The following is a 20,911-nucleotide window of genomic DNA, read 5'->3' as shown; positions in this document are numbered from 1 at the left end:
ACTTGACGTAATAGGAGAAGACAGAGTCAGGAACGATCCGAGGTCAAGGGCACAAAGAGACAGCGTAAACGAAAACTAGCCGGGGTCTGGTACACAGGAATCAGCAAGCCGGCAAACAGTACAAACAAGGATAAAGCGAAAACGAAGTCAGAATACAAAGCCAAGGTCAAATACGGAGAAACACAACAAGCACTAAAGGGAACTGTAGCAGAAACCACGATAGGGCAAGGAACTAAGGGAAAAGGGTGAGTATAAGTAGCCGTCAAACTAATGTGATTGGCTCCTGTCACTTCCACACCCCCACCAGGTAAATGTATGGGGTGATTGGCATGACAGGAGCCAATGGGAGCCTTTTTGCAATTTAGGCTCCCACTGTCTCTTTAAGAGCGCGCCCGAGACTCGCGGCGCGCTCTTAGCTGCAGGCGGGACACGTGACCGCATCTCGCGGTCACTGCCCGTCCTCCTGTTAGGAGAGTCGGATGAGCCGCGCGCGGCTCGTGCAGCCGCAGTACCGCGCGCGGCTTGAAGAGAGGACCACGGCCGGCCCCCGGATAAGGTAAGTACCGCTACAAGATCCAAGTGTCTGCAATGATTTCACCGCGATGTAATAAGGTTCCTTTTAGTCAGTGTCTGTAGCTCCAGATCGATTGTATATTGACGGCAAATAAGATAAGCTAGAGCAGGTGGTACATGATCTTACTGCATCATACCCCTCTTTTGTTGGAAAATAAAGGTATCACTTCTACAATTCTTCTTATTTCATTTAATTTAATGTTAAATTGAAATCTATTTGCTTTAATATTCCTGAAATGCTTAGTTTAGTAGGAGGACGATCCGGGAGCAGAGAGTACACTAGAAACCATAAAACAATGTAACTATTCGTATTCAAAGTTTTATTATTATTATTATTTTTTCTTTAATAATATCCCGCTGTATCCGTAGGCTGGAGGTACAAGGTGACTGTTCAGCTCACTGCCAGCCGAGAAACTTCGGGATTTTTCAACATTGCATTGTATGGAGCCTCTGCAAACACTCGGCAATATCAAATTTACAGGTAAGTCAATGTATATGTAACATCTTATAATTCTTATACAGAGCTAGAAAAGTGGGCTGGACTTCCAGTACTATACAGGTATCTGCTACGACACTCACTGGATGAGGAATGAGATTTATCCTCTGACGAGCAGCAGAAGATCTTGTTAAGCGTAATGTTTTACCAGCAGCTTTATACATAGGTTGCTTTTCAGAGATACTTTGAATCCATATGATGTAAATTTACACAATTTGAATTCTTCCAAATATTCTTTCACCATTATCCCAAAACAGGAAGAGAGGAGATAATCATAATTTATATCGCACCAACCTATTCCGCAAGCGCTTTACAATGTTATTAAGGGTGAAATTTAAGAATAAATGAGACAAATGCAAAATGCTTTAGGAACAATAGGTTGACGGAGACCCTAATCGAAGGAACTTGCAATCTAGAAGGCATACAATCAGAAATACAAATTTTCTCACTACTTGTGCAAACTATAAAAAAAATTAAATTGTCAGATACCTTGATTATGAGGGCTTAACCGGACCCTGGTGGCGTTTCTGGGAAGGAAATTCTATCAGACTTGTAAAGACAATTTCTATGTTACCTTAGTGTAAGTAACTCACCTGTCTACTATAATCATTTCAGGCAGCTCTTGCAGCATGCACACATCTCTGTAGTGTACTCAGATCTATGCTCCTTATCTGGCTCTCAGAATACAAAGATTTCTGTATTGTATTGGCACAGATGGTGTGGCCCTATTTACAGACTCTCTGTAAGTTTCCCTGGCAAAGGAATTCATTTTTTTGCAGGTTAAAAACCAGCAAAGGGGAACTTTCTTACAATGCAAAACAAAAGTAGCACATGTATAGACTTTATTGAAAGGAGAAAGGGATGAAATAATTCTCAAATACATTGTTAAATCTGTCTTTATTTCCTTTATTTTGGGGGATATTGACTGCCAAAATGTACAATAGGTTTGTAGAGGTTCAATCGTTACATCATTAAAGGTTCAATCAATATAGAAACATAGAATGTGACGGCAGATAAGAACCAGATTCGGCCCATCTAGTCTGCCCAATTTTCTAAATACTTTCATTAGTCCCTGGCCTTATCTTATAGTTAGGATAGCCTTATGCCTATCCCACGCATGCTTAAACTCCTTTACTGTGTTAACCTCTACCACTTCAACTGGAAGGCTATTCCATGCATCCACTACCCTCTCAGTAAAGTAATACTTCCTGATATTATTTTTGAACCTTTGTCCCTCTAATTTAAGACTATGTCCTCTTGTTGTGGTAGTGTTTCTTCTTTTAAATATAGTCTCCTCCTTTACTGTGTTGATTCCCTTTATGTATTTAAATGTTTCTATCATATCCCCCCTGTCTCGTCTTTCCACCAAGCTATACATGTTAAGATCCTTTAACCTTTCCTGGTAAGTTTTATCCTGCAATCCATGAACCAGTTTAGTAGCCCTTCTCTGAACTCTCTCTAAGGTATCAATATCCTTCTGAAGATATGGTCTCCAGTACTGTGTACAGTACTCCAAGTGAGGTCTCACCAGTGTTCTGTACAATGGCATGAGCACTTCCCTCTTTCTACTGCTAATACCTCTCCCTATACAACCCAGCATTCTGCTAGCATTTCCTGCTGCTCTATTACATTGTCTGCCTACCTTTAAGTCATCAGAAATAATCACCCCTAAATCCCTTTCCTCAGACGTTGAGGTTAGGACTCCATCAAATATTCTGTCAGGTTCCCGTACTAACAAGTAAGACTTTTTCATTTATAACCGGCCCTTTAAATGCAGTATCTGGTTTTCACCTCTAGTGGCCACCCTAGTCACTAGTCTCCTCTCAATCACCTGTATCTTATGAAAAAAGTCTGCTATAAATGGCCACTTCCTGCAAGGTAGGGGAGGGGGCCTTTACATTGAAGTTGGTGTTCACTATATGACTTCCGTTCCTGGCTCCTGTACTTACCTGCATTGCATCCTACATTCATTGCAACAACCTCTACTCCTTATCTAATTTGGGCATTGCAGAACATATTGATTTATAATTTGTTCTTTTCTTTCCCTGACTCTTAGTATTTCCTATTCCCGTCTTGTTATTCTTACTATACTTTCTCCAGCTTATTATTTGGCACACTTGGTTGTTTTCTTTAAAGGGCATATTGCCTTAACGTTTATTTTTACCTTTCCTTGTCCTTATTATCTACTACATTACTGCTGGAATGCCAAAACCTGTAAATAAAGCAATTTCAGCTAACCCTGGCAATCATCTCCTATCTGACCTGATCGAGAACATGACATATTCTAAGAAATGCCTACTGCACCACCCTGATCTATTATTTTAGTTACCCAATCAAAAAAATCAATAAGATTAGTTTGGCATGATGTCAGGTTTCAAAACGGACATGTAAGACTTTCGTTTATTACTGGCCCTTTAAGTGAACTTCATGATTTTCTCCTCTAGTGGCCTCCCTAGCCACTAATCTATCCACTCACCTTAATAACCTCATCTGGATTAACTAAGGCTTGATAAGTCTACTCCCAGCACACAACAGGGCCTGGACATTGAAGTCTATGCTCTGATAAAGAATCTCTGTTCCTGGCACTAACCTGCATTACTTCATCCTGAACTTGCCTGAAATACTTTCCTTATCAGCTTCCAAGAATCCTGATTTGTGGCGTATTGCCTTCATTGAAGAATCTTAACTGCTTCAATTGCTGCATCACTGTATGATCTCATAAGCAACCTGCATTATATTATTTTGGAATATACCTACCTGTTTCAACCTCTGCAACTCTGCATGATCCTGTATTGTCTTATCCTAAAAGGTATTTACCTATAACCAGCTGCATTGCAAAGTATCCGGGAAATCCTTAAATACTTGGTATAACTTCAAGCCTGCTTGTATACAAAAGACTTTATTCATTTACTTTCTAAAGATCTTGTTTGTGGCATATTGCCTAAACCCTGTTTTTCTTACAAAGTATCCTGTTTGTGGCAGACTGCCCTCTATTCTTTATTTCAGTAAATTTGTTATGTCTCATACGACAAAGTTTTAACCAATAACCCTTGCAATCGTCTCCTCTCTGACCTGCTCCCTGAAGTAAACCCATGTTGTCTCTGATCTTGAAATCCATGTGTTTTTAGATGTTCAACAATCCTATCCTTTAACATGGTTTCCATCACTTTCCCCACTACTGAAGTAAGGCTTACTGGCCTATAGTCGCCCGACTCCTCCCTACTACCTTTTCTTGTGAATGGGCACAACATTCGCTAACTTCCAATCTTCTGGGACTACTCCTGTTAACAATGATTGGTTAAATAAATCTGTCAATGGTTTTGCTAGTACACCACTAAGCTCTTTTAATAACTTTGAGTGTATTCCATCAGGTCCCATTGACTTATTTGTCTTTACTTTTGACTTTTGTTTTTAATCTAACTAATCCTTGTTTTACTTTCCTTTTCTCATTGATGTATCTATATAAGCTCATATAGCCAAAACAGGAATAATATCTATCCCCCTCTTTGGACCAGGGTCTTGGATTACCAGTCCACCCAGTGAACTCAGTCCAGGTCAAAACACCCAGTGGCAAAAACTCATATTTGAGGAAAAAAGCACATCTGGGGAAACTCTGAGTGAGGGCCATGACTGTGTAGACATGTCATCCCCTCATGTTGACAGCATTAGTGACTTATAAAACCCGCACTTGTAAGTAAATAGCTCGGGTATCGGGATTGGGAAACATTTCTTGATTGGTTTCAAAAGGCACATTTACATATTAAATCATGAGATAACTTATAATCAGTTTGTAAATCTAACAATAATCCCAATCATGACCTTGCATCCTATGTCTCCTAATTACATCCCTATTTTGATGGTCCAGTCATATCCACACTTAATAAATGGGAATCCATCCTTGGTACACTCAACATACATCAATGACACACACAGTACATCCATGCCTGAGTAAGCTAACACTTCCTCTCTCTCCGGCTAACTCTACAAAAATAAAAATAACAAAATAGTTCAATAGTCCAGCATAGTCCAGAAAAATAGAATAAGTCTTTCAAGGAGTATAAAGAATCTTAGACACCATAAACTTTGTTCCATAATCTTAGATATCTTGGAAATTAACAAGAACATTTCAAAATCAGTATTTTTCCCGTAACTAGGATTTTATATAAATCCTATTTCCGAGAATAAAAGCTGAAATGCCAAATGTATTCTTTGTTCAAATTAACCCTTATATGAACAGCTAGGATAGATGTCAAAATGGATATTTGTATCTACAGTATCTAAAAAATGTTTTGTCCCCTTTTTTTTACTGACTGTGCTATTTTCTCTTCTGTGTGTGATTTGGAAGCTGTTACGACACTCACCGCCAGGGGAATGATGCCGCCGTTTAGTCGATAATCCCCTTTCTCCAGAAATGCAATTTCAGTCCAACCGATCATAAAACTCCCGAACGGAGCATACGAATGCGGTAACTCCCGATCAGCAATCCATCCGAAATCCTTCCACAGCTAGAAATAAACGAAAACATTCTTTCTCCACTGCCGCATAACTCACTTCTCGGGGTAACAGCTTTCGACTGAGATATGCGACAGGGTGTTCTCCTCCATCTTCCCCGACCTGGCTTAGCACAGCCCCCAGTCCATACATGGAAGCATCTGTATGGACGAGAAAACGTTTGTTAGGAACTGGGGCAGCCAGGACAGGGGCATTCACGAGAGCCTGCTTAAGTGCTTGAAACGCAGCTTCACAAGCTGGAGACCACAGGACCTGCTTAGGGAGGTTTTTCTTAGTCAGGTCAGTCAGGGGTTTAGCGATAGAGCTGTAGTCGGGGACAAAGCGTCTGTAGTACCCTGCTGTCCCTAGGAAGGCCAATACTTGGGTCTTAGTGATAGGTGTGGGCCAGTTCGCTACTGCCTCTATCTTGGCTGGCTCTGGTCTCTGGCTCCCACACCCCACTCTGTGACCCAAGTATTGTACCTTAGCCATGCCTAGATGACACTTCTCTGGCTTCAATGTCAGGCCGGCGGGCCGGTTTTATCCAGTACTACCCCTACATGCACCAGGTGTTCCTCCCAGGACCCACTGTAGATCGCAATATCATCCAGGTATGCACAAGCAAATTCCTGGAATCCATCAAGGAGCCTGTCCACCATACGTTGGAAGGTAGCTGGGGCATTCTTCATCCCAAATGGCATGACCTTAAATTGGTATAAGCCAAATGGGGTGACGAAGGCCGACTTGGGGATAGCGTCCTTGGCCAGGGGAATCTGCCAGTAGCCCTTACACAGGTCTATGGTGGTCAGATAGCGTCCCCTGGCAATGCGGTCTAACAATTCGTCCACCCGGGGCATCGGGTAGGCGTCAGTGGTGGTCCGCTCGTTGAGCCTCCTGTAGTCCACACAGAACCGGGTGGTCCCATCCTTCTTAGGCACCAGGACTACAGGGGAGGCCCAAGAGCTATCGGAGTGCTCGATGAACCCAAGCTGGGTCATCTCCTCTATCTCCTTCCGCATTCCTTCTCGGACTGCTTCAGGGATACGGTAAGGGGGCTGTCGGAAGGGGTTCTGTCCAGGAGTCTCTACCTTATGTACAGCTAGGGTAGTGTAGCCGGTTTCTTGGGAGAACGTCGCCTGCTTCTCCCACAGAAGCTGTCTTGCCTGTCCTTTCTCTGCGGGGCTTAACCTGTCCCCTAGCTGTACGAGGCTAGTCATGTCCGTCTGGGAATCTCTTGCTAACAAGTCGGGTAAAGGTAAACTTTCAGTATCGTCTGCAGCGGGGGCACATACTGCAGCTACATCCTCAGGTCGTTCCTGATACTCCTTTAGCATGTTCACATGAAAGGATCGCTGGATCCTGTCATCTGAACAGCTGGCTATAAGGTAGGTAGTATCACACACCTGAGCTAACACTTTATACGGGCCCTGCCAAGATGCCTGCATCTTGTTCGCCTTCACAGGTTTGAGCACTAGCACCTTCTGCCCAACCTGGAAGACTCGCTGTCGGGCACCCCGATCGTACCATTCCCACTGTCTCCCCTGGGCCACCTGGAGGTTCTCTCTTACCATCAGAGACAGTTTATCCATGCGGTCCCGGAGTTCCAGAACATATGGTACTATGGGGGTCCCTTCCTGCTCTGTCTCCCCCTCCCAGTGGCCTCTAATGAGATCTAGGGGTCCGCGGACCCTTCTCCCATAAAGCAGCTCAAAGGGGGAGAACCCAGTAGATTCCTGGGGCACCTCTCTGTAAGCAAACAACAGATGAGGCAGGAATCGCTCCCAGTCTCTGCAAGTGTCAGAAAAGGTCCTCAGCATCTGTTTGAGGGTGCCATTAAATCGCTCGCAGAGACCGATGGTATGGGGAACTAAGTATCGGTTTAATGCCGCATATCCTCCACAGCTGCTGGGTGAGCACAGCGGTAAATTGGGTTCCCTGGTCAGAGAGGATCTCTTTAGGGAACCCAACCCTGGTAAAAATCCTAACCAGGGCATCAGCAACTGTCTCTGCCTCTATGTTAGACAGCGCTACTGCCTCTGGATAGCGAGTGGCATAGTCCACCACGGTGAGAATGTATTTCTTACCGGATGGACTAGCCCTGGCCAGTGGACCCACAATATCAACAGCTATGCGGGCAAAGGGCTCCCCAATAATAGGCATTGACGTAAGCCTAGCTCTTGGGTGGTCCCCCCGCTTACCTACCCGTTGACAAGTGTCACACGTGCTACAATATATCCGCACAGCCTGGTTAATCCCTGGCCAAAAAAAGTTCTGCATAATCCTATGGGCTGTGCGGCGGGACCCTAGATGTCAGGCTAGCGGAACATCATGCCCTATCCGCAGAATCTCCTGCCGTTATTTCGCGGGCACTACCAGCTGTCGATTCGGCGTAGAGGGGAAACACTTTTCTGGGACGGCTTAGGGATCCGGTATAACCTGTCCCCCACCCACTCATACCGCTCCCCCTCTGTTCCTTCTTCTCCAGTATCTGCTCTGCCCCTATATCTCTGGAGAGATGGATCTGTCTGGGTTTCCCTTCCGAACTCCTCTGGGGAATCCCAGCTAACTAAAGTCTGCCCTGGGGTGTCAGTCGGGGAATCGGTTCTTACCTGGGTCTCAGCAGCAGGTGGGCCGGTTCCAGCAGCACGGGTCTGAGCACGGGTAGTCACTGGGTTGGCCTCGGCAGGTCCCATGGGAGCATAGGCAGAAACCAGAGGGGCCAAATCATTTCCCAGCAAAACATCAGCAGGCAAGTCCTTCATAACTCCCACATTCACATGTCCGGATCCCACTCCCCAGTCCAAATGAACCCGGGCAACAGGCAGACGGAACACGGCGCCTCCTGCCACCCTTACTGCTACAGTATTTCCAGTATGTTGGTGTTCAGAAACCAGGTTATTTTGGAGCAGGGTCATAGTAGCTCCGGTGTCTCTCAGACCAGTGACCACTTTCCCATTCAGCTTAACGGTCTGTCTGTGTTGTTGGCGGTTGTCCTGCTGAGCTGCTTGCACTGGGTCTGCTTCATGTAGGATACCCCAAAACTCCTCCTGCTCAAAGCAGGGAGCAGAAGGCTGAGGTGGCTGCTGGGCTCCGCCGGCTGGTCTTCTCCAGGACTGTGCTTGGCTGGCATTGTTTAATGGGCGCTCTGGTCTTTTATGCCCCAGTTGCTTGCATCCATGGCACCGGATTTGATTTGAGTAATCCCGGGCGTTGAATCGGGCTGACTGCCCATAGTTGGTCGCTGGCGGCATGGTGGGGGTACGTTGTGCTGGGGGGTGATATACATTGGTGGTTGGAGGTGCTGCCGGTTTGTACTCTACTCGGGCAGGGACCTTGGCTGCTGTCTGATCTAGCTTACGTGCATCAGTGTATTCGTCGGCCAGACGAGCAGCTTCATGGAAGGTAGCGGGTTTACGGTCCCTGACCCACTCACGAACTCCTGCAGGTAACCTGTCAAAGCAGTGTTCTAGCAGGAATACTTGCAGCACCTCTTCCCCAGTTACCGCTTGGCACCCTGTCATCCAGTGGGCTGCTGTGCGGTGTACCCTGCATGCCCATTCCACATAGGAATCACCAGCCTGTTTGTTAGTGTCCCGGAATCGCCTCCGGTACGCCTCAGGAGTAACAGCGTATCGGGCCAAAAGGGCATCTTTTACTGCCCGGTAGCTAGTGATTTCCTCCTCTGGGATGACCCGAAAAGCTTCACTGGCCCGGCCGGATAATTTCCCAGAGAGGATAGTGACCCATTCTTCTGCGGGCACCTGGTGTAAAGCACACTGTCTTTCAAAGTCCGCCAGGAACCCGTCTATCTCTCCTTCAGTCTCAATAAAATTTCTAAAAGCAGCAAATGGTACCTTTTTCTTTCCATTATTATTATAGGGTACCTCTGCTGCTGCAGCTCCTCTCCTCTGGAGCGCCTGTTGTGCTGTCACTGTGGCTTGCACTTGCACCACAATATCCGCTGCAGGGTTGGGCCAAAGTGTGCCAGCCTTATCTGAACTGCCCGGTTAAACGATATCGCCTCGGGTGTTAAATCCAGCAGGCCAGGCACATTAGCTCTTTCCATTCCCTGTGCTGTATCCATCTCCACTATTATAGCAATAATCTCCCTTTTCTTGAGATTGCTCGCTGATCGTCCTCTGCGCTCCAAAATGTCTTTAAGGGTAGCACGCCTTAATTCCTCATATTGCATTTCCAATCTGGGGTGTGTAGCTGGCCTTCAGGGCGGTGGGATTCATCCCGTCGCTTGCCACCAATTGTTACGACACTCACCGCCAGGGGAATGAAACCGCCGTTTAGTCGATAATCCCCTTTCTCCAGAAATGCAATTTCAGTCCAACCGATCATAAAACTCCCGAACGGAGCATACGAATGCGGTAACTCCCGATCAGCAATCCATCCGAAATCCTTCCACAGCTAGAAATAAACGAAAATGCTGTCCCAATAGTAAATCCCTCCACAAACGAGACAAAGCTCCGTCTTGAAGGTCAAGCAGTAATGTGTTTAATGGGGGCTACCTGCCCGGTATTTATGCAGGTCTCCACAAGGTAGACACTCCCCTAGGGGACCTTGTGGAAGACTATAAAATATATTATACAGTAGCCAATCGCAGTGGCTATAACACAAGCCCTTCCCATTTTACCCATAAGTCATTCTTTCCTATCCCGGAGATAATTAGGGAGAAACCTAATTAACTCCGAGGATAGGGACCATCGCCATTTTAAAATAAAATACGAAAAATACAATAAAATACATAAAATCAGAAGTACCGAATGTATAGTGTTCGTGCAACGTATCCCCAGATAGCCTGGATTTGAGGGCATATTCCTACCGAATAGCGCTCAGGTCCGATGTACACAGTCCAATCGCCATGGAGTCAAAGTCTCTCATAAGTCCTTCGGTATACGAATGACTCCATGGGACGGCTACCTGGGTAAGTCCATACGAATTAGAGAAACTCCCGAACTGACCGGTGTTCGTACGCCTCAAAGAAATAGAAAGGGGCGGCCGTCTCCAGCGGTGTTCGGTAGATAAAGAGTCCGTTTTCAGATCCATAGGTTTTGCACCGAACACCGCTGATTCGCCTCGTGTCCAAAATGGCCGCCGCCTCGTGGTCGGCATACGAACGACGACCACCCGTACGAATGGAATGGAGAGGTGTTTGCGGTTAACCACAACGTTCTAATTGTGGTCAAGGTGTTAATAAGCCGCACACTCCTCTCCTGGGTGGCCGATGGTTCGGTAGTTTCAATCGGTACTTAGGGAAACATACGAACAAGGGCATACGGACAGGAAATCCACGAACCCAAGGCAAACAGACGAACCAGCAATACAGGTCTATGCAGCAGGGTTCGTCACAGAAGCTCTTATAACTTGCTTAGCCACTTTCTGCCTAATCTTATAGATCATTCTGTCTTCCTCACTCTGGGTTTTATTTATAATTACTAAATGTTAACTTTTTGTTTTTTACTATTTTGGCCACATCTGCTGAGTACCACAGTGGTTTCTTGAATTTTTTGCTTTTACTGACAAGCCTAATGCAATTTTCTGTTGCCTTCAACAGTGCAACTTTTAAATAATCCCATTTCTCTTGGACTCCATTTAAATTGCTCCAGTCTGATAATTACTCCTTTACACATATTCTAATTTTAGAAAAGTCTGTTTTCTAAAGCCTAAAACTTTTGTTTTTGTGTGGTGTGACTTAGTCACTGTTCTTATATTAAACCACACTGACTGATGATCACTGGATCCTAAACTTTCCCCTACAGTAATATCTGATACCAAATCTCCATTTGTTAACACTAAATCTAGTATGGCCTTCTTACGAGTTGGCTCCTCAACGACTTGTTTTAGAGACAATCCCAGTAGGGAGTTTAGAATATGTGTGCTCCTGGCACAAGCAGCTATTTAGCTTATGTAAAGCTATTATGTAAAGCTGTAGTTATTTGTGAAATAGGGGAAAAGTGTCAGATCTCTGAACTGTTTGTTCTCTAGCATTCACATTATGTTGCATAGATACATAGGCTGAAAAAAGACATGTGTTCATGAAGTTCAGCCTTCCTCACATTTGTTTTTGCTGTTGATCCAAAAGAAGGCAAAAAAAAAAACCAGTTTGAAGAGTGGTAGTCAGATTTATCATTGGATCAAGAAGCTATTCTTGCAGTCTAAAAGCATGTCCTCATGTCCTATGTAAATTTCTGTTCGTGAATAGATTTTCATACAATGGTTTGTATTGGCCCCGGATATATTTGTAAAAATGTTATCATATCCCCTCTGAGGTGACATTTTTGTAAACAAAAGAGGTTTAAATTTGTTAACCTCTCTTCATAGCTGATATGTTCCATTTCTTTTATTGATTTTGTAGCCCGCCTCTGCACTGTTTCTAGTGCCATAATATCCTTCGTTAGAACAGGTGCCCAAAATTGCAAAGCATATTCAATATGTGGTCTTACCAGTGATTTATAAAGAGGCAAAATTATATTCTCGTCCCGAGAACGAATGCCCTTTTTCATGCATGACAATACCTTACTGGCCTTAGCCACTGCCGATTGACAATTCGCAAGTCCTTTTCATGTGTTATCCCTTATTCGCTTCCATTAAGGGTATGCGTTGCTTGTGCATTCTTTACGCCGAAGTGCATAACTTTGCATTTTTCTACATTAAATTTCATCTGCCATTTGAGTGCCCAGTCCTCAGTCTAAATCCCTCTGCAGCTAAGTAATATTTGCTCACATTGTATTACTTTATAGAGTTTTGTGACACCTGCAAACACTGGAAGGGTTATACACAAGTAAGCAAAAAAGAAAAACAAACCAAAAAATAAATCTATAAATATATATTGTATGTATATTTTATTTGTACAGCGGAACCCTTAAATCAGGAGCCTCTCATACCGCATATATTGATGTTGAGACTTATGTCGGATCTGTCACAAGAGTGAAATTTCTCTGGAACAATAGTGTCCTAAACCCTCTCCTGCCTACCGTGGGTGCAACATCGGTAACAGTGCAGTATGGAAAGGACGGAAAGACGTAAGTGTTCTATAGAAGCAGTCAGTAAAGATGTGCAGTAAGTGTTCTATGGAAGCAGTAAGTGTTCTACGGAAGCAGTTAGTAAAGATGTGCAGTAAGTGTTCTATGGGAGCAGTTAGTAAAGATGTGCAGTAAGTGTTCTATGGAAGCAGTTAGTAAAGATGTGCAGTAAGTGTTCTATGGGAGCAGTCAGTAAAGATGTGCAGTAAGTGTTCTATAGAAGCAGTTAGTAAAGATGTGCAGTAAGTGTTCTATGGGAGCAGTTAGTAAAGATGTGCAGTAAGTGTTCTATAGAAGCAGTTAGTAAAGATGTGCAGTAAGTGTTCTATGGGAGCAGTCAGTAAAGATGTGCAGTAAGTGTTCTATAGAAGCAGTTAGTAAAGATGTACAGTAAGTGTTCTATGGGAGCAGTTAGTAAAGATGTGCAGTAAATGTTCTATGGAAGCAGTTAGTAAAGATGTGCAGTAAGTGTTCTATGGAAGCAGTTAGTAAAGATGTGCAGTAAGTGTTCTATGGGAGCAGTTAGTAAAGATGTGCAGTAAGTGTTCTACGGAAGCAGTTAGTAAAGATGTGCAGTAAGTGTTCTATGGAAGCAGTCAGTAAAGATGTGCAGTAAGTGTTCTATGGAAGCAGTCAGTAAAGATGTGCAGTAAGTGTTCTATAGAAGCAGTTAGTAAAGATGTACAGTAAGTGTTCTACGGAAGCAGTTAGTAAAGATGTGCAGTAAGTGTTCTATGGGAGCAGTCAGTAAAGATGTGCAGTAAGTGTTCTATAGAAGCAGTTAGTAAAGATGTGCAGTAAGTGTTCTATGGAAGCAGTGAGTAAAGATGTGCAGTAAGTGTTCTATGGGAGCAGTTAGTAAAGATGTGCAGTAAGTGTTCTATGGGAGCAGTCAGTAAAGATGTGCAGTAAGTGTTCTATAGAAGCAGTTAGTAAAGATGTGCAGTAAGTGTTCTATGGAAGCAGTTAGTAAAGATGTGCAGTAAGTGTTCTATAGAAGCAGTTAGTAAAGATGTGCAGTAAGTGTTCTATAGAAGCAGTTAGTAAAGATGTGCAGTAAGTGTTCTATGGGAGCAGTCAGTAAAGATGTGCAGTAAGTGTTCTATAGAAGCAGTTAGTAAAGATGTGCAGTAAGTGTTCTATGGAAGCAGTCAGTAAAGATGTGCAGTAAGTGTTCTATGGGAGCAGTCAGTAAAGATGTGCAGTAAGTGTTCTATAGAAGCAGTTAGTAAAGATGTGCAGTAAGTGTTCTATAGAAGCAGTTAGTAAAGATGTGCAGTAAGTGTTCTATGGGAGCAGTCAGTAAAGATGTGCAGTAAGTGTTCTATAGAAGCAGTTAGTAAAGATGTGCAGTAAGTGTTCTATGGAAGCAGTCAGTAAAGATGTGCAGTAAGTGTTCTATAGAAGCAGTTAGTAAAGATGTGCAGTAAGTGTTCTATGGAAGAAGTCAGTAAAGATGTGCAGTAAGTGTTCTATGGAAGAAGTCAGTAAAGATGGACAGTAAGTGTTCTATAGAAGCAGTTAGTAAAGATGGACAGTAAGTGTTCTATAGAAGCAGTTAGTAAAGATGTGCAGTAAGTGTTCTATGGGAGCAGTTAGTAAAGATGTGCAGTAAGTGTTCTATGGAAGCAGTCAGTAAAGATGTGCAGTAAGTGTTCTATAGAAGCAGTTAGTAAAGATGTACAGTAAGTGTTCTACGGAAGCAGTTAGTAAAGATGTGCAGTAAGTGTTCTATGGGAGCAGTCAGTAAAGATGTGCAGTAAGTGTTCTATAGAAGCATTTAGTAAAGATGTGCAGTAAGTGTTCTATGGAAGCAGTGAGTAAAGATGTGCAGTAAGTGTTCTATAGAAGCAGTTAGTAAAGATGTGCAGTAAGTGTTCTATGGGAGCAGTCAGTAAAGATGTGCAGTAAGTGTTCTATAGAAGCAGTTAGTAAAGATGTGCAGTAAGTGTTCTATGGAAGCAGTTAGTAAAGATGTGCAGTAAGTGTTCTATAGAAGCAGTTAGTAAAGATGTGCAGTAAATGTTCTATGGAAGCAGTTAGTAAAGATGTGCAGTAAGTGTTCTATGGAAGCAGTTAGTAAAGATGTGCAGTAAGTGTTCTATGGGAGCAGTTAGTAAAGATGTGCAGTAAGTGTTCTACGGAAGCAGTTAGTAAAGATGTGCAGTAAGTGTTCTATGGAAGCAGTCAGTAAAGATGTGCAGTAAGTGTTCTATGGAAGCAGTCAGTAAAGATGTGCAGTAAGTGTTCTATAGAAGCAGTTAGTAAAGATGTACAGTAAGTGTTCTACGGAAGCAGTTAGTAAAGATGTGCAGTAAGTGTTCTATGGGAGCAGTCAGTAAAGATGTGCAGTAAGTGTTCTATAGAAGCAGTTAGTAAAGATGTGCAGTAAGTGTTCTATGGAAGCAGTGAGTAAAGATGTGCAGTAAGTGTTCTATGGGAGCAGTTAGTAAAGATGTGCAGTAAGTGTTCTATAGAAGCAGTTAGTAAAGATGTGCAGTAAGTGTTCTATGGGAGCAGTCAGTAAAGATGTGCAGTAAGTGTTCTATGGAAGCAGTTAGTAAAGATGTGCAGTAAGTGTTCTATGGAAGCAGTTAGTAAAGATGTGCAGTAAGTGTTCTATAGAAGCAGTTAGTAAAGATGTGCAGTAAGTGTTCTATGGGAGCAGTCAGTAAAGATGTGCAGTAAGTGTTCTATAGAAGCAGTTAGTAAAGATGTGCAGTAAGTGTTCTATGGAAGCAGTCAGTAAAGATGTGCAGTAAGTGTTCTATAGAAGCAGTTAGTAAAGATGTGCAGTAAGTGTTCTATAGAAGCAGTCAGTAAAGATGTGCAGTAAGTGTTCTATGGAAGAAGTCAGTAAAGATGTGCAGTAAGTGTTCTATGGAAGAAGTCAGTAAAGATGTGCAGTAATTGTTCTATGGAAGCAGTTAGTAAAGATGGACAGTAAGTGTTCTATAGAAGCAGTTAGTAAAGATGTGCAGTAAGTGTTCTATGGGAGCAGTTAGTAAAGATGTGCAGTAAGTGTTCTATGGAAGCAGTCAGTAAAGATGTGCAGTAAGTGTTCTATAGAAGCAGTTAGTAAAGATGTACAGTAAGTGTTCTACGGAAGCAGTTAGTAAAGATGTGCAGTAAGTGTTCTATGGGAGCAGTTAGTAAAGATGTGCAGTAAGTGTTCTATAGAAGCAGTTAGTAAAGATGTGCAGTAAGTGTTCTATGGGAGCAGTCAGTAAAGATGTGCAGTAAGTGTTCTATAGAAGCAGTTAGTAAAGATGTGCAGTAAGTGTTCTATGGAAGCAGTTAGTAAAGATGTGCAGTAAGTGTTCTATAGAAGCAGTTAGTAAAGATGTGCAGTAAGTGTTCTATGGGAGCAGTCAGTAAAGATGTGCAGTAAGTGTTCTATAGAAGCAGTTAGTAAAGATGTACAGTAAGTGTTCTACGGAAGCAGTTAGTAAAGATGTGCAGTAAGTGTTCTATGGGAGCAGTCAGTAAAGATGTGCAGTAAGTGTTCTATAGAAGCAGTTAGTAAAGATGTGCAGTAAGTGTTCAATGGGAGCAGTTAGTAAAGATGTGCAGTAAGTGTTCTATGGAAGCAGTTAGTAAAGATGTGCAGTAAGTGTTCTATGGAAGCAGTCAGTAAAGATGTGCAGTAAGTGTTCTATAGAAGCAGTTAGTAAAGATGTGCAGTAAGTGTTCTATGGAAGCAGTCAGTAAAGATGTGCAGTAAGTGTTCTATGGAAGCAGTTAGTAAAGATGGACAGTAAGTGTTCTATAGAAGCAGTTAGTAAAGATGTGCAGTAAGTGTTCTATGGGAGCAGTTAGTAAAGATGTGCAGTAAGTGTTCTATGGAAGCAGTTAGTAAAGATGTGCAGTAAGTGTTCTATGGGAGCAGTTAGTAAAGATGTGCAGTAAGTGTTCTATGGAAGCAGTCAGTAAAGATGTGCAGTAAGTGTTCTATGGGTGCAGTCAGTAAAGATGTGCAGTAAGTGTTCAATGGGAGCAGTTAGTAAAGATGTGCAGTAAGTGTTCTATGGAAGCAGTCAGTAAAGATGTGCAGTAAGTGTTCTATGGGAGCAGTTAGTAAAGATGTGCAGTAAGTGTTCTATGGAAGCAGTCAGTAAAGATGTGCAGTAAGTGTTCTATAGAAGCAGTTAGTAAAGATGTGCAGTAAGTGTTCTATAGAAGCAGTTAGTAAAGATGTGCAGTAAGTGTTCTATGGAAGCAGTTAGTAAAGATGTGCAGTAAGTGTTCTATGGAAGCAGTCAGTAAAGATGTGCAGTAAGTGTTCTATGGAAGCAGTTAGTAAAGATGTGCAGTAAGTGTTCTATAGAAGCAGTTAGTAAAGATGTGCAGTAAGTGTTCTATGGGAGCAGTCAGTAAAGATGTGCAGTAAGTGTTCTATAGAAGCAGTTAGTAAAGATGTGCAGTAAGTGTTCTATGGAAGCAGTCAGTAAAGATGTGCAGTAAGTGTTCTATGGAAGCAGTTAGTAAAGATGTGCAGTAAGTGTTCTATAGAAGCAGTTAGTAAAGATGTGCAGTAAGTGTTCTATGGGAGCAGTCAGTAAAGATGTGCAGTAAGTGTTCTATAGAAGCAGTTAGTAAAGATGTGCAGTAAGTGTTCTATGGAAGCAGTTAGTAAAGATGTGCAGTAAGTGTTCTATGGGAGCAGTCAGTAAAGATGTGCAGTAAGTGTTCTATGGAAGCAGTTAGTAAAGATGTGCAGTAAGTGTTCTATAGAAGCAGTTAGTAAAGATGTGCAGTAAGTGTTCTATGGGAGCAGTTAGTAAAGATGTGCAGTAAGTGTTCTATAGAAGCAGTTAGTAAAGATGTGCAGTAAGTGTTCTATGGAAGCAGTCAGTAAAGATGTGCAGTAAGTGTTCTATGGAAGCAGTTAGTAAAGATGTGCAGTAAGTGTTCTATAGAAGCAGTTAGTAAAGATGTGCAGTAAGTGTTCTATGGGAGCAGTTAGTAAAGATGTGCAGTAAGTGTTCTATAGAAGCAGTTAGTAAAGATGTGCAGTAAGTGTTCTATGGAAGCAGTCAGTAAAGATGTGCAGTAAGTGTTCTATGGAAGCAGTTAGTAAAGATGTGCAGTAAGTGTTCTATGGAAGCAGTCAGTAAAGATGTGCAGTAAGTGTTCTATAGAAGCAGTTAGTAAAGATGTGCAGTAAGTGTTCTATAGAAGCAGTTAGTAAAGATGTGCAGTAAGTGTTCTATGGAAGCAGTTAGTAAAGATGTGCAGTAAGTGTTCTATAGAAGCAGTTAGTAAAGATGTGCAGTAAGTGTTCAATGGGAGCAGTTAGTAAATATGTGCAGTAAGTGTTCTATGGAAGCAGTTAGTAAAGATGTGCAGTAAGTGTTCTATGGAAGCAGTTAGTAAAGATGTGCAGTAAGTGTTCTATAGAAGCAGTTAGTAAAGATGTGCAGTAAGTGTTCTATGGAAGCAGTCAGTAAAGATGTGCAGTAAGTGTTCTATGGGAGCAGTTAGTAAAGATGTGCAGTAAGTGTTCTATGGGAGCAGTTAGTAAAGATGTGCAGTAAGTGTTCTATGGAAGCAGTTAGTAAAGATGTGCAGTAAGTGTTCTATAGAAGCAGTCAGTAAAGATGTACAGTAAGTGTTCTATGGAAGCAGTCAGTAAAGATGTGCAGTAAGTGTTCTATGGGTGCAGTCAGTAAAGATGTGCAGTAAGTGTTCTATGGAAGCAGTTAGTAAAGATGTGCAGTAAGTGTTCTATGGGAGCAGTTAGTAAAGATGTGCAGTAAGTGTTCTATGGGAGCAGTCAGTAAAGATGTGCAGTAAGTGTTCTATGGGTGCAGTCAGTAAAGATGTGCAGTAAGTGTTCTATGGGAGCAGTTAGTAAAGATGTACAGTAAGTGTTCTACGGAAGCAGTTAGTAAAGATGTGCAGTAAGTGTTCTATGGGAGCAGTTAGTAAAGATGTGCAGTAAGTGTTCTATAGAAGCAGTTAGTAAAGATGTGCAGTAAGTGTTCTACGGAAGCAGTCAGTAAAGATGTGCAGTAAGTGTTCTATAGAAGCAGTCAGTAAAGATGTGCAGTAAGTGTTCTATAGAAGCAGTTAGTAAAGATGTGCAGTAAGTGTTCTATGGGTGCAGTCAGTAAAGATGTGCAGTAAGTGTTCTATGGAAGCAGTTAGTAAAGATGTGCAGTAAGTGTTCTATGGGAGCAGTTAGTAAAGATGTGCAGTAAGTGTTCTATGGGAGCAGTCAGTAAAGATGTGCAGTAAGTGTTCTATAGAAGCAGTTAGTAAAGATGTGCAGTAAGTGTTCTATAGAAGCAGTTAGTAAAGATGTGCAGTAAGTGTTCTATGGGAGCAGTCAGTAAAGATGTGCAGGGGAATACCATGGAGACTGTCAGACACTGTATGAATGTGACAGTTATTGGGACAGACTGTGTATGAATGTGACAGTTATTGGGACAGACGGTGTATGAATGTGACAGTTATTGGGTCAGATGGTGTATGAATGTGACAGTTATTGGGTCAGACGGTGTATGAATGTGACAGTTATTGGGTCAGACGGTGTATGAATGTGACAGTTATTGGGTCAGACGGTGTATGAATGTGACAGTTATTGGGTCAGACGGTGTATGAATGTGACAGTTATTGGGACAGACGGTGTATGAATGTGACAGTTATTGGGTCAGATGGTGTATGAATGTAACAGTTATTGGGTCAGACTGTGTATGAATGTGACAGTTATTGGGTCAGACGGTGTATGAATGTAACAGTTATTGGGTCAGACGGTGTATGAATGTGACAGTTATTGGGTCAGACGGTGTATGAATGTGACAGTTATTGGGTCAGACGGTGTATGAATGTGACAGTTATTGGGTCAGACGGTGTATGAATGTGACAGTTATTGGGTCAGACGGTGTATGAATGTAACAGTTATTGGGTCAGACGGTGTATGAATGTGACAGTTATTGGGACAGACAGTGTATGAATGTGACAGTTATTGGGACAGACAGTGTATGAATGTGACAGTTATTGGGACAGACAGTGTATGAATGTGACAGTTATTGGGACAGACAGTGTATGAATGTGACAGTTATTGGGTCAGACAGTGTATGAATGTGACAGGTATTGGGACAGACGGTGTATGAATGTGACAGGTATTGGGTCTAATGATGTCACGGCACTGCACAGGAAGTGAATCGGGGAATACCATGGAGACTGTCTGACCCAAGGTGTATGTATGTGGCTGAATGATTCACATACCCAAGCAGGAGATGGGTTTCTCATATTTTTTTTATGTACTTCATTTAACAAAGAATCAATTTCCTTTCAAAACGTGATGATTATCGTAAATCTTGGAGATGAATGGAAAGCCCAGTGCTAGGTGTACTAATTGCGGATTACATGCGCCCTCTTTTTTTCTTTGTTTGCCCTTCCTGTGTTATTACAATGTGTAAGTAGAAGCTCATTAAACATATTTGTCGATTTCAGGACTAGATTCTGCGGCAACGAGAGTTTGAGAGAAAACATCCTTCAGACGCTGAATGCATGTTAAATCACAGTCACATTGCTTCTATGTTTGAAATAAAGATTTGTTTTGCATACTGATTGCACAAATGTTATTTTTTTCTAAGCTAAACTTCTGTATGAGCTTAGAATCGGAAATAAAGAATAGATTGATGTCTACAAAATTGTAGGTGTTTCTATAGAAAATATCATGGATCTCCTCGAAGGGTCCTATCGGTTTCTGGTCTCAGGGCCATCCAAATTCAGTGTGTCTTTGCATTATGTTCTGTCCTGTTGTCACTAACATGAATTGACTCCTATAGGATACAGGAAGCCAATGTAAGGATCGACAGAGGGGTGAGGTGTGAGAGGACCGACTAGAGAGGAAAATCAGTCTGGCGGCAGCATTTATTACCGACTGTAGCGGGTCAATATGGCTATTGGGAAGACCTATCAGGAGAGTGTTACAATAGTCCATGAATAGATTACTACAAGCTCCTTGGTAGCATCTTGCGTAAGAATGAGGCGGATGCGGCTTATGTTTTTAAGATGGAATCTACAGGATTTGGCAACATGCTGGATGTGAGGCTCAAAGGTGAGACCAGAATCAAGTATGACGCCAAGACAGTACGCTTGCAAGGACGGACTTATGTGGATATCACTTACTTGAAGGGAGGGCGAAAGAGGAGGATCAGTATTAGGAAATACAATGAACTCAGTTTTAGAGAGATTGAGTTTCAGAAAGCAGGAGGACATCCAGTCAGAGATGGAAGAAAGGCAAGCTGTGACATGTTGCAGGACGCAGGGGAGAGGTCCGGGGAGGAGAGATATATCTGGGTTTCAT

At 42.5% G+C, this 20,911-nt stretch overlaps 1 protein-coding gene across 1 annotated transcript in view; it reads left to right on the top strand.

Annotated features, from left to right (window-relative positions):
- LOC134574622 (pancreatic triacylglycerol lipase-like) overlaps positions 1 to 20,169 on the top strand; it is a 36,430-nt gene extending 16,261 nt beyond the window's left edge. Inside the window, exons 11-13 of the mRNA XM_063433756.1 lie at positions 943 to 1,054; positions 12,424 to 12,591; positions 20,053 to 20,169. Of these exons, the coding sequence (XP_063289826.1) occupies positions 943 to 1,054; positions 12,424 to 12,591; positions 20,053 to 20,116 (344 nt within the window). The 3' untranslated portion in view covers positions 20,117 to 20,169. The remainder of the gene's footprint in view (positions 1 to 942; positions 1,055 to 12,423; positions 12,592 to 20,052) is intronic.
- Positions 20,170 to 20,911: the final 742 nt, after the last annotated feature.

This window comes from Pelobates fuscus, chromosome 10 (assembly GCF_036172605.1).
Source record: "Pelobates fuscus isolate aPelFus1 chromosome 10, aPelFus1.pri, whole genome shotgun sequence".
NCBI classification, from domain to species: Eukaryota; Metazoa; Chordata; class Amphibia; order Anura; family Pelobatidae; genus Pelobates; species Pelobates fuscus.
Note: the sequence above shows the minus strand (reverse complement) of the source record. Positions and strands in the feature narration are given on the sequence as shown.